Genomic DNA, 12,735 nt, shown 5'->3' with positions numbered 1-12,735 from the left:
CAAAAATCCACTATTAGGGATCATGGCATAAATATAAACCCCCACTAGTGTTGTGTCCCACTCTTGATATCAGATGTGTAACCCATGGAGTATTTGTGCAGCATTTGACTCACTATCATTCATGAAATACTTCTGCATGAATACTCCACTCATAGCCCATCGCATATCAACAGAGTTCTCCACAACGCTCATTATGGTATATATATATATATATATATATATATATATATATATATATATATATATATATATATATATATATATATATATTTCGACAGGAAAGCTATCAAGCTGCTAATTAAATAATAGATCTGAGCGGCTCTAACGGCCATTTTCAAAATAAGGGAGGCAAAAAAGCTGAAATGTTAATGGACCGATGGACATCGCCACCCATTTTGTAATGGCTCTCTTTTTAACCTTTAACCTTTGTTATAATAAATTTTTGAGGGTCATCTAGGGCTAAATTGTACGTGGGGTGGGGGGGGGGGTGGAGGAGATTGATGACATCATTGATCACGTGGTTTGGCAACCATTTTTTTTTAAACTTAAAAACCTTCAAATATCTTCTCCGAAATGGCTGAACAGATCAAGGCGAAACTTCACAGGTATTATCGCCTATCCATGAGGAACAAAAAGTGTTCCACTTATGACGTCATAGGTCACATGGTTTGGCAGCTATGATTTTTTTTGAAGAATAAACATTTTAAAATATTTTTCTCCAGAACGGCTTGACAGATCGAGAGAAAACTTTACTCACACGTTCCCCAAGCCTTAGGAATATCAAGGTGTTCATGAATAAATAATTAATAGGTCACATGGTCAGGTAGCCACATTGGTTTGAATGAAAATCTTTTTTAAAAATCCTTTTCTTGAACTGCTTCATCAATTGATTTGAAACGTCAGTTATGATCTTGTAGAAATGTGGAATATATGTTTGAAATTTCAACCTGATCGGATGCATGGTCTGGCAGCCAGAATTATTTAATATATTGAATCTGGGTTCAGGGATTTAAATCAAACTTGGTACAAGTATTATAATAACTAGTACGGGCCCGTAGGGGCGGGCCCATAGGTGCGTGCCCGTAGGTGAGTGCCAGTATGTGCAGCCCTCTCTCGCCCCTCTTTCTTGCCCCCTCTCTCGCCCCCTCTCTCTTGCCCCCCCACTCTCATCCCCCCTCTCTCACCCCCCACTCTCATCCCCCCTCTCTCGCCCCCCACTCTCATCCCCCTCTCTCGCCCCCCACTCTCATCCCCCTCTCTCGCCCCCACTCTCATCCCCCTCTCTCGCCCCCCACTCTCATCCCCCTCTCTCGCCCCCTCTCTCTCACCCCCTCTCTCTCACCCCCTCTCTCCCCCCTCTATCCCCCCTAGTCTCGCCCTTCCTCTCTCCCCCCTCCTCTCTCGCCCCCACTCTCTCGCAGATATTGGTGGACAGATAAATGGCCGTAACTTGGGAACCGCTTGTCCGATTAATATCAAACCTTGAAAAGGCACATCCGCGGGTCCCCAGCATTATTCCTGGCAAGTTTCAATCAGATGGGACCATCAATCGTGCAAAATTTTTTTTTAAAATAAATAAATATTAATTGTGACGTCATTCGTGACGTAGCACCGTGTCTTGTCATTGGTCGACAGATAAATGGCCGTAACTTGGGAACCGCTTGTCCGATTAATATCAAACCTTGAAAAGACACATCCGCGGGTCCCCAGCAATATTCCTGGCAAGTTTCAATCAGATCGGACCGTCAATCGTGCAATAAATAAATAAATAAATAAACATCAATTGTGATGTCATTCGTGACGTCATAGCACCGTGTCTTGTCATTGGTCGACAGATAAATGACCATAACTTGGGAACCGCTCGTCCGATCGATATCAAACCTCGAAAAGGCACATCCGGGGGTCCCCGGCAATATTCCTGGCAAGTTTCAATGAGATCGGACCAGCGATCGTCGAGAAACGGCGGTCGCAGACAAAAAGACAGACACACACAAAGATTGCTGGAATTATAGATAGATGTAATAATGTGGGCGGAGGCATATCTGACGATGTCGCGATGTCGAAGAGTGCCCTTCCAGTTTTGTAACCCAGCTGGTTGACATCCGATGATAGATGAACCAAATTCACCGGATCTGACAAAAAAAAACCTCACCAGGGCCTACACTATCATCCAATATCTTTAAGCTCATTACCTGTTTGTGCCTTGATATTGAGTTATACTGCAAATTCCCTTGCATTAATCAACTTTGAAACCTTCATTCTGCAGTTCCTGTCAGGCACACAGTATTAACAATTCTCCTTGTGATAAGGTATACCATCTGATGTGCATTGTGTGATCGTACATCGAGCTGAATATTTAGCTTTGATTCTGGTTCAACAGCATTGCATTGTAGATGAAGGGCAGGTCGTCTTTTAACAATGCACTGCATGGATACAACATACTTCATGTAACTGTTACGTCTGTTCTCAAGCATTTGTGGACACACTGGGCTTTGCAAGTTTAATTTTCATTAATCACCACCTTTTTATGTTAATTCTTCACTTTCTATAGATACTTTCTCGTGACTTTTTTTTTTTCAACTCCTTATTTTCTGTTTTTTTTGTGCCATTTCTTGCCAAGTATGCGACAGATTTCAGGGTAGGTTTGCATTTTCCACTGAGTGATGTCTGATGGTTGTTTAGAACAAAAGTACTTCAAACTGGCAGTAGCAAAGTGACTTACCAAATTTAGCTTGATAAGCAGCTCCAAGACAAGCAGAGTTTGTTGTCTCCAACGTGTACACAGGGACTTCAAAAACATCAGCTAACACCTGGTATGGGAAAAGAAAGATGTATAAATTAGGTACATCAAAATTAAAACAAAGTATGGGGATTTTAAATAGGATGACCATCCAATTCCTGTCCAGTGCACAGGAATGCAATACAGGCATTTTGTAGCAATTATATTTTTACATCTGTAAGACTAGACAGTGTTTAAGATGGAGTAGAAGGTTGGACAGAGGTTGTTGAACTTTACACAGAACAGGTTGTAATGGAAAAAGAGCAAATGCAATTTAGAAAAGTGGAGAGACATTCAAAGTAAACTGCCCCCATGCCAAATAAATAAATAACAAATCCTCCAGCATGCGACATTGCCGGAGCACCTTTGGCACCTGGCAGTGCCTCCGTGCAGCACATGCAGACGAATTGGGAGGGAGCGGTGTGCAATTATAATTGATTGATTCATTGATTAATTGCATAATTAAAATAAATAAATAATAATCGTAAAATAATTTCATCAATTGGCTAATAGCATTCAAAAACCACCACCGTTTTATCCAAATCTGTAATTTTTGAAAATTAATCGAAAAATGAATAAATAATCCACTTGATTATTGAGTAATCAAAAAATCAAAGAATACCCTTTATAGCCAAATCACTTGATCACGGTCGTGTCCAAATATCAGCTTCCGAGCTCAAAAGGTGCCCGAGATATTGCCCAGATGAGAAAGAAAATAAATAAGGAATTAATAAATCGATAATAATTAAGTAATTAATTGATTAATCAAAAAAAATTAAATATCGTTTTTTGCTGAAGCACATCTTCACGTTTGTCAACAAATTTCAGCTTCCTAGCTCAAAGGATAGCAGAGATATCACCCGGACAAACAAGAAAGCAAGAAAAAAAACAGTAAAAACTGAGTACTCCCGACGCACCCGGTGATGATGTCATGCATCGCCTGGATATTGGGAAGGAGCGGTGTACAACAAGAATGCAAGAAAGCAAACAAACGGAGTAAAAACTGAGTACAACCTTCCTTCGTCACCTGGCGATGACGTCACGCATCGCTGGGATATGGAATTGGGAAGGAACGGTGTACAATATTTGTAATCCACGCTTCTGATACGAGTTGATGTCATGTGAGGTCAGCATCAATGTGTGTGCTGTCCTTCGGATGGACGTCAAACTCTGCGTCCAGTCTGCTGGCATTAGTTGGTGGATGTTAAATATCCAACAGTGCCCTTCTCATGAAGAAAAGATTAGTTTTCACCAGCACTCTGAACAAATTACAAATTCTTGTTCTATCTTGCAGTGGGGGGGGGGAGGGGGCATTGAGCAGGAATTTGGAAATTGGCCAGGGCACTGCTCTAAAATACAGTGGCACAGCCACATCCCCACAAACAAATGATGCTTCCCGCAGCCATTGGCTGCATACAAGAGAATAGCTATTACACTCTCCATCATAAAAATTCAAACATATAGAATTGAGAATGTTATTGTTGAAGGACTGTTCCAGCATGCATTTCAAAGTGCCTTTATGGAACAGGGGATGTGCAGAACAGCTGATTGCACGTTTTCATATAACGTAATATTGTTATGGATTTGGAAGTTTACTGCACTCAACGTCCAGGTCCTATAGATCAGTTATATCGGTAAGTACGTGTTGCCAGATAGGGTCCCATAACGTTTTCATATAACGTAATATTGTTACGGATTTGGAAGTTTACTGCACTCAACATACAGGTCCTATAGATCAGTTATATCGGTAAGTACGTGTTGCCAGTTAGAGTCCCATCCCTAGTCTTATGGGTAATTAAATGTTCCTGCGCTGTGGAGTTATTTTAATAGTCAGGTTTTCTTTTATTTTATTTTTACACAAACATCAACACCGCATCACCCTCACCTTCACCTTCACTTCGCTTCCTTCACCTCGCTCTGGCCAACGTCATGGTGGGCGGAGTTCAAGGAGGAGCTTCGTGGCGGCCCTCAACCAATTAGCGTGCAACGAGTGAGGTGACCGTCGCCCGGCCAATCAGACTTCCCCGACTGTGTGAGGGGCGGTCCACGTGATGTCACCACGCCCCGGGCCAATCAAGGAGCTTGCCACCCGTTTTGGCCAGTGAGGGAGACGACGAGCGATTTGCGCACCAAAACCAGCCAGTGAGAGAGGGATGGTCGCAAGGAGGCACCCCCCCCCTCTGAAGAGGGGGGTATAATTATGGGCACGGTCCGCGCGCAGGGTAGGGTGGTTCACAATATAATGGTATAAGTAAAAGTTTTCCAAATTTTGACAGATCGCATTTTGCCTGGTTCCTATTGACATTTTGAACATCTGTACCAAAAATTGAGCCAATAGGACACCAGTAAAGGGTGGCACACTTTTTCACAATTTTTATTGCTCAACCTAAGCTCTCTGGACAGTTGCGGAACTTACTGAGTAATTGCTAACATCATGTCCCAAGCTCTTTGCTGTCACTATGAAGGATGCAGCAGCCTGACGATTGGATAGACCCTCTCTGTCCCATGTTGTTGTCAATGAAGCAACAAGTACTTCAGATGAGCCTCGCTTCTTTAATCCTGCATGTGAGATATGGCTGGGCTTGGCAGGCGTTGCCCTGTAAGCGAACTCTTCGTCTGAACCATCTTCAGAGGCTGTTGATGAATCTTGTCCAACTTCTTCCCTCAATCGAGATAGCGTGTGAGTACCTCGGATACACTTCTGTTTTGCCATTGTTTCTGCACTGTGTTCAGCTCTTGCGTTTCTCTCAGCTTCTCTTGCCCTCTTTCTCTTATCCTTCCCTTGCTGAACCTTGTCTACACATCCAAAAGAGCATGACATCCGGTCTTCTCTTTGGCGCCTTAGAAATTCTTTGTCTTCTTTGGGGGTCTTCAGGTCGAATATGTTTGCTGCAGCAATATCGAAGAGGTCCTGAAGATCCCCTAGCCAAGTTTCACGATGTAAAAGAGCTTCATCCGTCTCTCTGTTTTTCTCTTTTATTAGTTTCTTGTACTCCGCATAGAGCTTCTTGATCTTTTTTCGAAGATTGGCATCCGTCATTGTCGGTAAACTCGCTCTCTCCCATATCTTCTTTACTTCATCCATTGTTGCTGTTGTGGCCTTTGATAATGCCTTCCCCTCTTCAATATGATAGAGGAGGTGGAGTAGCACTTGCTCCTTTGAGGGAAGGCGAGCTCCTAAAATGGAAGGTAGAGGGGGCTTCTCGAGCAAGTTACATTTCTTTCTTGATGCCATTATTCCTGAAAATAGAAAAAAAACGTCAAGATTGTGAAAAAGTGTGCCACCCCTAAATGTGCAGCAATTGACTCCATTTTTGGTACAGATGCTTACAATGCCAATTGGAACAAGACAAAAAGCGATCTGGCAAAATTTTGTGAAAATAAATTTTGTGAAACACCCTAGCGCGGGGGTTCTGGCAAGAAATGAGCATCTGCGTGCAAGGTGGTTCAGTGCGAAAGCGTCTGCGCACGGAGTAGTCAGTGCAATGGAGGGTCTTCTCCTGCCAGTCTTCGCCCTGCTGACTTTGTTCGCCTGGAGCCCGGTCGTGAGGGCGTCTGGATCGTCTGGATCATGCTGGGGGTCCAGTTCTGCCCCGAGGACCTGGTCCTTGAAGACCGCACGAGACGAAAAGGTCAAACAGACTCTCACCTCCAGCTCGACTGTCCTCCGGGCTGGAGGTCCGAATAAAGACCACTTTGGTCTGATTCTTTTGGGTGTGTGCGTGTGTGTGTGTTTGTGGCGCCAGTCCATAAGTAATGAATTGTTAAGTGCTTTTTGCTTGTACATACGTGCATTTCTTTTAATCGGTTTAACTCTGCCCTTATGTGCTCCCCTCATTCCCCCATTGTTAATAAACACCCCGATTGTTAAATGTTTCAGCTTGTTTGTGTCCTTTCCTCCATTGGCTTAGCGTGCTGCATGTTGGAAAATTAGCCAGGCTGTTGCCGCTGTAAGGGGACATCTGGACTGACAGGACTTTGGTGACCGTCCGCTCGGGTCACACTCGGATGGAGTACGCTAGTGGCTCGTTCCGTACAGGTGCCATCGAGGGTGTGGAGACTCGGTAAATCGCCACGTGGTCTCTAGGTATTTTGAAAATTGGCAAATAACCCTGTACAACGTGGTAGAAATATTGACGCATCACGGTCCGATAAGGGACACGTAATTCTCGGACTTTTCCGAAAAAGTAAGATTTAAATTCCGGGTGATCGGTCGAGCCGACTCTGCTGCTCCATCTTTCGGTCGTTCTCGCAGCCGATACCCGGCCCTGCAACGATATTGCTTCAAGCAATAATCGTTCAACATGTGCAGCAACTGCACCATTAGGTTTTTAGAGGTGAGAGGAGGCATTCTGAGCAAATGTACAAGTCTTGACACCGGTGTGTGGATCATCCAAAAAACAAACAAACAAAAAAACACCCATTATATGCTTGCATACCTCCGCCAGGCTGAACAGTTTACATTTTGTATCCCAGTTATAGGCTGGATCTGGATCTGAATCTTCACAAAAATCGAATCAATTTGTCTTTGTCACACACCCAACCTGTCTACCAAGTTTCATCATAATCCGTCCATAACTTTTGGAGATATCCTGCGATATATCGTTTTTGGCCTTATCTCTCAACTATGACGACTCGCTTTGAAAAATAAAAAACATCTCGGATCTGGATCCAGATCTTCACCAAAATCGAATCAATCTGTCCTTGTCATATACCCAACCTTTCAAAAAAGTTTCATCCGGATCCGTCCATAACTTTTTGAGACATTGTGCTACATATCATTTTTGGTGCGATCTCTCAATGGGGAAGAGTAACTTGAAAAAATTACTCAGATCTGGATCCGGATCTTCACCAAATCGAATCAACTAATCCTTCGCCCTTATCGTATACCCAACCTGTCCACCAAATTTCATTTGAATCCGTCCATAACGTTTTGAGATATCCTGTTCACAGACAGGCAGACAACCAGACAGAAAGACAAACATGGGTGAAAACATAATCTCCTTCCACCTTCGGTGGTGGAGCTAACAATGCATTACAATGCCATATCCGTCAGAAAATGAGAGGCATCAAATCATTGGACTCAAGCATCTTCCATCAGTCATGTTGCAAGGCTCTTTAACGTGACAAGACGAACTGTTTACGACAGACATCAGAGGACGTCAAGAAGCCTCTGGATCAACAAGAGATATACCAGGAAGTGGATGTCCCTGGATAAGGACTCCCACTCAAGATTGATACATTTACATGACCCATCTACACAATCGGTTTAAAACTACCCAGAGTACTGCAAACACACTCCCTGGACCTCACAGGATAAGTGTCAACACTGTGTTGAGGCATGTCCATGATGCAGGGATCATGCTCGTCATCCTCTTCAGCATCCAAGTCTTGCACCGCGACACATCCATACATGCTTGCAATACTTGAATTCGCACTACTGCATTCAATACTGAATATTGATTTTGAAATATCCAAGGACATTCACTTCCCTTGGACTTGGAGGCAAATGGGCAAGTGTTATGTTCAATGACTAATCCAAGTTTCTCCTTGAAAAGCATGATGACCACACACAGGTCTTGAGAAGATGCAATGTGCGTGTCCAAGAAGCCGCAAATTATAGATGTGGAAGTGTCATGATGTGGGGTCGTTTTGGTGAAAATTTTCGTACCAACTTAATTCGTATCCATGGCAATGTGATGGCAGATTATTATTGTTACTATTATTATTATTATTATATATTTTATGTATACATTGTCGAGGCTTGTAAAAGAGCCCAAATTAGTACACTGAACGGGTCAGAACACAACAGGACAAAAGGAACAGTTGAGAGAGAGGCATCAACAGCAGAGTTGAAGGCTAAAATAGAGGCAGACTTGGACAAAGAGTGGGAGTGAGGACAAATGGGGGGGGGGGTGGTAGTGGAAGATACATGGGGATGGATACAGAAGGAAACTCTCAGGAGGGAAAACTGGAAATTTGGAAGGAGGAGGGATTGGGGTGGGGTGGGGTGTGGGGTGGGGGTTAACAAGAAGGGTAGAAAAGTACAATGATAGTGGAGAAACACCGACAACAGGGTTGAGGGACTAAATAGAGGGAGACTTGTGCAAGTTGGGTATGTGGGGAAGAATGAGGGGTCAGGGAGGAAGCACATGGTGGACAAAGTTTAAACAGAAGAAAACTCTCAGAATGGAAAAACTGGAAACCTAGAAAGAGGTGGACATGTGGAAGGTTAACCAGTGGAAGGAGGGAGGGGGAAGGGTGGCAGTAGCAAAGATCATGGTTTTGGATTGGGGACAATCTAAGATGGTGGTGAACAGCTGCCTTGAAGACTTGGCGGAAACAATGCGATTGAAGAGAATGTAGAAATTGGTTCCACAGGTGGGAGAAAAGAGGAGCGAATGAGTGGAGGTGAGTAATGGTCCTGGATTTAGGTGGTTTCACTGGAAGTGGATCGATGGTGGACTTTGTGTGCCCTGCAGAAACTTGAAGGGAAGGGGAGGAACAAAGCACGGAAAGAACAGAGGGTACAAGACCAGAAAGGAGGCAGTCGAAGACAGAGAGAGAGAGAGAGAGACAGAGAGACAGAGAGACAGAGAGACAGAGAGACAGAGAGACAGAGAGACAGAGAGAGACAGAGAGAGACAGAGAGAGAGAGAGAGAGAGAGAGAGACAGAGAGAGAGAGAGAGAGAGAGAGAGAGAGAGAGAGAGAGAGAGAGAGAGAGAGAGAGAGAGAGAGAGAGAGAGAGAGAGAGAGAGAGAGAGAGAGAGAGAGAGAGAGAGAGAGAGAGAGAGAGAGAGAGAGAGAGAGAGAGCACCGACTTGTCTGTGATGGCGAAGTGATAGACCCACAGACTCAGCTTTATCACGGAAGATTCCAATAATCTTGAAGGCCTTGGTTTCCACAACGTCAAGCTGATCGATACATTAATGAGATCTTATAGCAACATGTGTTGCTTACTCTTCATCAACTTGTCCAGGAATAATCTTTATCCATGATAATGCTTCTGCTCACCTGGCAATTTGAACAAGGAACATTCTTGTTAATGCCAAAGTTTGTCATACCACCCTGACCTGCCATCTCACCAGATTTAAATACAATTGACCATCTCTGGAATTTCATTGATTCATGTGTTCAAACCTTGCCAAGACAGCCGCAGACCCTTCATGAGCTGGAACAAGAATTGATTCAGGTGTGGACTGCCATTCCCCAGGATCAGATTTGAGTGCTTATAATCTTATATGGTCAATGTGACGATGAGGCAATGCAGTGATTGCTGCCAGCTGTGGACATATCCGGTATTGAGATTGTTACTTCCACGTTGGATCCCGAAGAGGAAGCATTACGTGATTAGGTCACAATGAAATGGACATGTAATTATTCAACATTTATCTCAATCAGAGGTTTACATCTCATTCGCAGATCCACAGGAAACATGTGTGGTCCTCAAGAAAAAACTGAATTATTGAAGAAACTGAGATTAACCAATCGTTTCATTCAACACTGTGAAGAACCGAGTGACCAACAAAAAAAAAACAAAAAATGGGGATGGATACAGAAGGAAACTCTCAGGAGGGAAAACTGGAAATTTGGAAGGAGGAGGGATTGGGGTGGGGTGGGGTGTGGGGTGGGGGTTAACAAGAAGGGTAGAAAAGTAGAAAAGTCACAAATGAACATCATGCCGAGATGTTGTAAGCCAAGTTCCGAGCAGTTCTATCTTTCCCAGCATTGAAGGAATTTATCCATGCCTGTGTATGCCGATGGAGTTAAATTATATTTTGTCTGCAATCTAAAAATATGAACAAGACAGAGAATTACAAAAAAACGCAGAGCCTTGCTCAGGTGTCTAGATTTAGTTGGATCTGAGAATGAGCGATCCATATAAAGCAGATCTGTGTGCGGACTCTGACATTCACTGACACGCAGACGAGTGGCAGAAGCCTCTCCCATCCCTTTGGAAACGGCAAGGCTAACAAGGATCTCTCTGCCTCTCATAATGGCATTGACAATGGGTGCTTATTTAGCAAGCAAACTGATGCGGATCAACTTAGCAAAAATATTTTTGGTAAGTTTCGCTTTTAAAGTGGGTGAGATGGAGAGGTGGGTGAGTCGATGAGTCAAATAAAAAAATTGATGGAATCACACTCCGATGAAAGAGATCCTTGTAATTAACCAGCGCTTTACGAATTGACGATAAATATATTTAATTGCTGTATATTTACAAAAAATAAGTCCAATAACCAATCTGATCCTATCATTAGCTCATCAAGAGTTTCCAAAAATATAGTGCATAGAGGTAACAAATTTTTCAATGTCGATGCCACAAGGTGTTCTCTCATATTCAACATTACATTACACGAAGGACGAGAAACATTCCTTTTGATGAAGAACTTTAATTTGAGGATATGATGACAGGACCGAACTTTTTCCGAAAAAAAAAAAGTTTACCTGAAAGGAGAAAACAAAAAAACCTCTCACCTGCAAGATATCTGCATTGCAAGAAGCACCACCTGTAGCTAGAATTCGACTTTGAGGCACTGAAAACAGAAATGCACAAGTGTGCAAAAAGTTAACCAATGTATGCGATGTGCACTAAGTTATCCACTGTTAGCACCGAGCTCAATGTTTGAAGGAAAGAAATAAAATATTTGAGGTTTTTCCAACTTGCACAATATTTTAAGTGATAGAGAAGGGTACTATGTACAGCGGCCTGTAAAATTATTCAGCACATACCAATAATGCCACATTTAGATGAATTATGAATTCTGTAGAAACAATTTTTCCAAGTTAACTTTTTTATTCATAAACGAAGGGATAAAACTAAACACTGTTATAGTAATAGGTGAAGGAGGTCCATGTCAGAAACACCTGCAAAAAACATGTACAAATCAAAATTCACTGGTTGTAAAAGTATTTCAGCCCCTTCGGTCAGCACTTAGTGGAAGCACCTTTTGCAGCAATGAGGTTTGTAACCAGGTCTGCTCTTGCTTTTTTGCTCAAATTAGCGGAGTCAATCGAATTTTTACTTTTGGTTGGAAGCGCCTTCTTCTTTAAAAATGTGTAATCCCAACAACTCCAATCATATACAATATATATATTATATTGTTACGGTTGTGGAAATTCACAGAACACCAGTCAGGTTCCCCAGAGGTCAGTTATTTCGGTAAGTGTGTGTTCCAGGTTAGATTTCCCCACCGATGTATAAAGGGTATTATTCGTGTGCCGGGCTGTGCATCTTTGAGTTAGCCGTTATTCTTTCTTTATCTTTTATTTTAACAACAACAATAACAACAACAACGACAACCCACGTCCGCGTTTGATCGCGATTTCCACCACGTCCGCGTGAAGCCGGTGATTTCAACCACGTCCGCGTGAAGCCGGTGATTTCAAGCACGTCCGCGTGAAGCCGGTGATTTCAACCACGTCCGCGTGCAAGCATGACTTGCAAAACGGATCAAAAAGGCCTTACCCTCTGAAGAAGCTGGCCAATCGGAAGTGAGAGGGGCGAATCCAGCCTGGGTGAAGGTTCAAAGGTGAAAAGGGGGAGGGCGCTGATTTCGGGCGGTGAAGCCCACAGCGGCCCTCCCCTTGGGGCTATAAAAAGCCGCGTTCGCTCGCCGATAAGGCGGTTGAGTGGTGGTGTGTGGTAGAGCGGAGTTCGTGGTGTTGGCTGGGTTGGAGACTGGCAGGAGTTGAGCCATTTGAGTTCGGAGTGGAAGGGTTGCCAGCAGGAAGCTGGGGTCGAGACCCGTTCGCTCCTCCAGCGCGACATCGGCTAGTCCAGGCCGCGGTGAAGGCCGGACGACTGAGGAGAACCGTACAAGCTGCTCATCAAGCCACCCAAGCGACTGGCGTGTTCGCGACGCACCGGGCCGAGCGGAGACACCAGGGGTCGCCGATAAAGGGGACCCATCGAGTCACCACGAGGGTGGCCAGGTAGCCGGCCCAGACTCT

The 12,735-nt window shown here is 43.8% G+C and overlaps 1 protein-coding gene across 9 annotated transcripts in view; it reads right to left on the bottom strand.

Moving 5' to 3' along the window:
- Window positions 1–12,735, bottom strand: part of XYLB (xylulokinase) — a 123,281-nt gene that overhangs the window by 24,510 nt on the left and 86,036 nt on the right. For all 9 annotated transcript variants that reach the window (XR_015056010.1, XR_015056011.1, XM_085872891.1 and 6 more), the window contains 2 exons: window positions 11,260–11,318; window positions 2,723–2,810 (listed from right to left, as the gene is read on the bottom strand). Coding sequence is in view for 7 of the 9 variants with exons in the window: in XM_085872891.1 (XP_085729017.1) it covers window positions 2,723–2,810; window positions 11,260–11,318 (147 nt within the window). In the remaining 2 variants the exon portion in view is untranslated. The remainder of the gene's footprint in view (window positions 1–2,722; window positions 2,811–11,259; window positions 11,319–12,735) is intronic.

Source organism: Eptatretus burgeri, chromosome 3 (assembly GCF_056783735.1).
Source record: "Eptatretus burgeri isolate ZD-2024b chromosome 3, Ebu_testis_v1, whole genome shotgun sequence".
NCBI classification, from domain to species: Eukaryota; Metazoa; Chordata; class Myxini; order Myxiniformes; family Myxinidae; genus Eptatretus; species Eptatretus burgeri.
The sequence above is the reverse complement of the archived record's forward strand: the minus strand, read 5'-3'. Positions and strand labels throughout refer to the sequence as shown.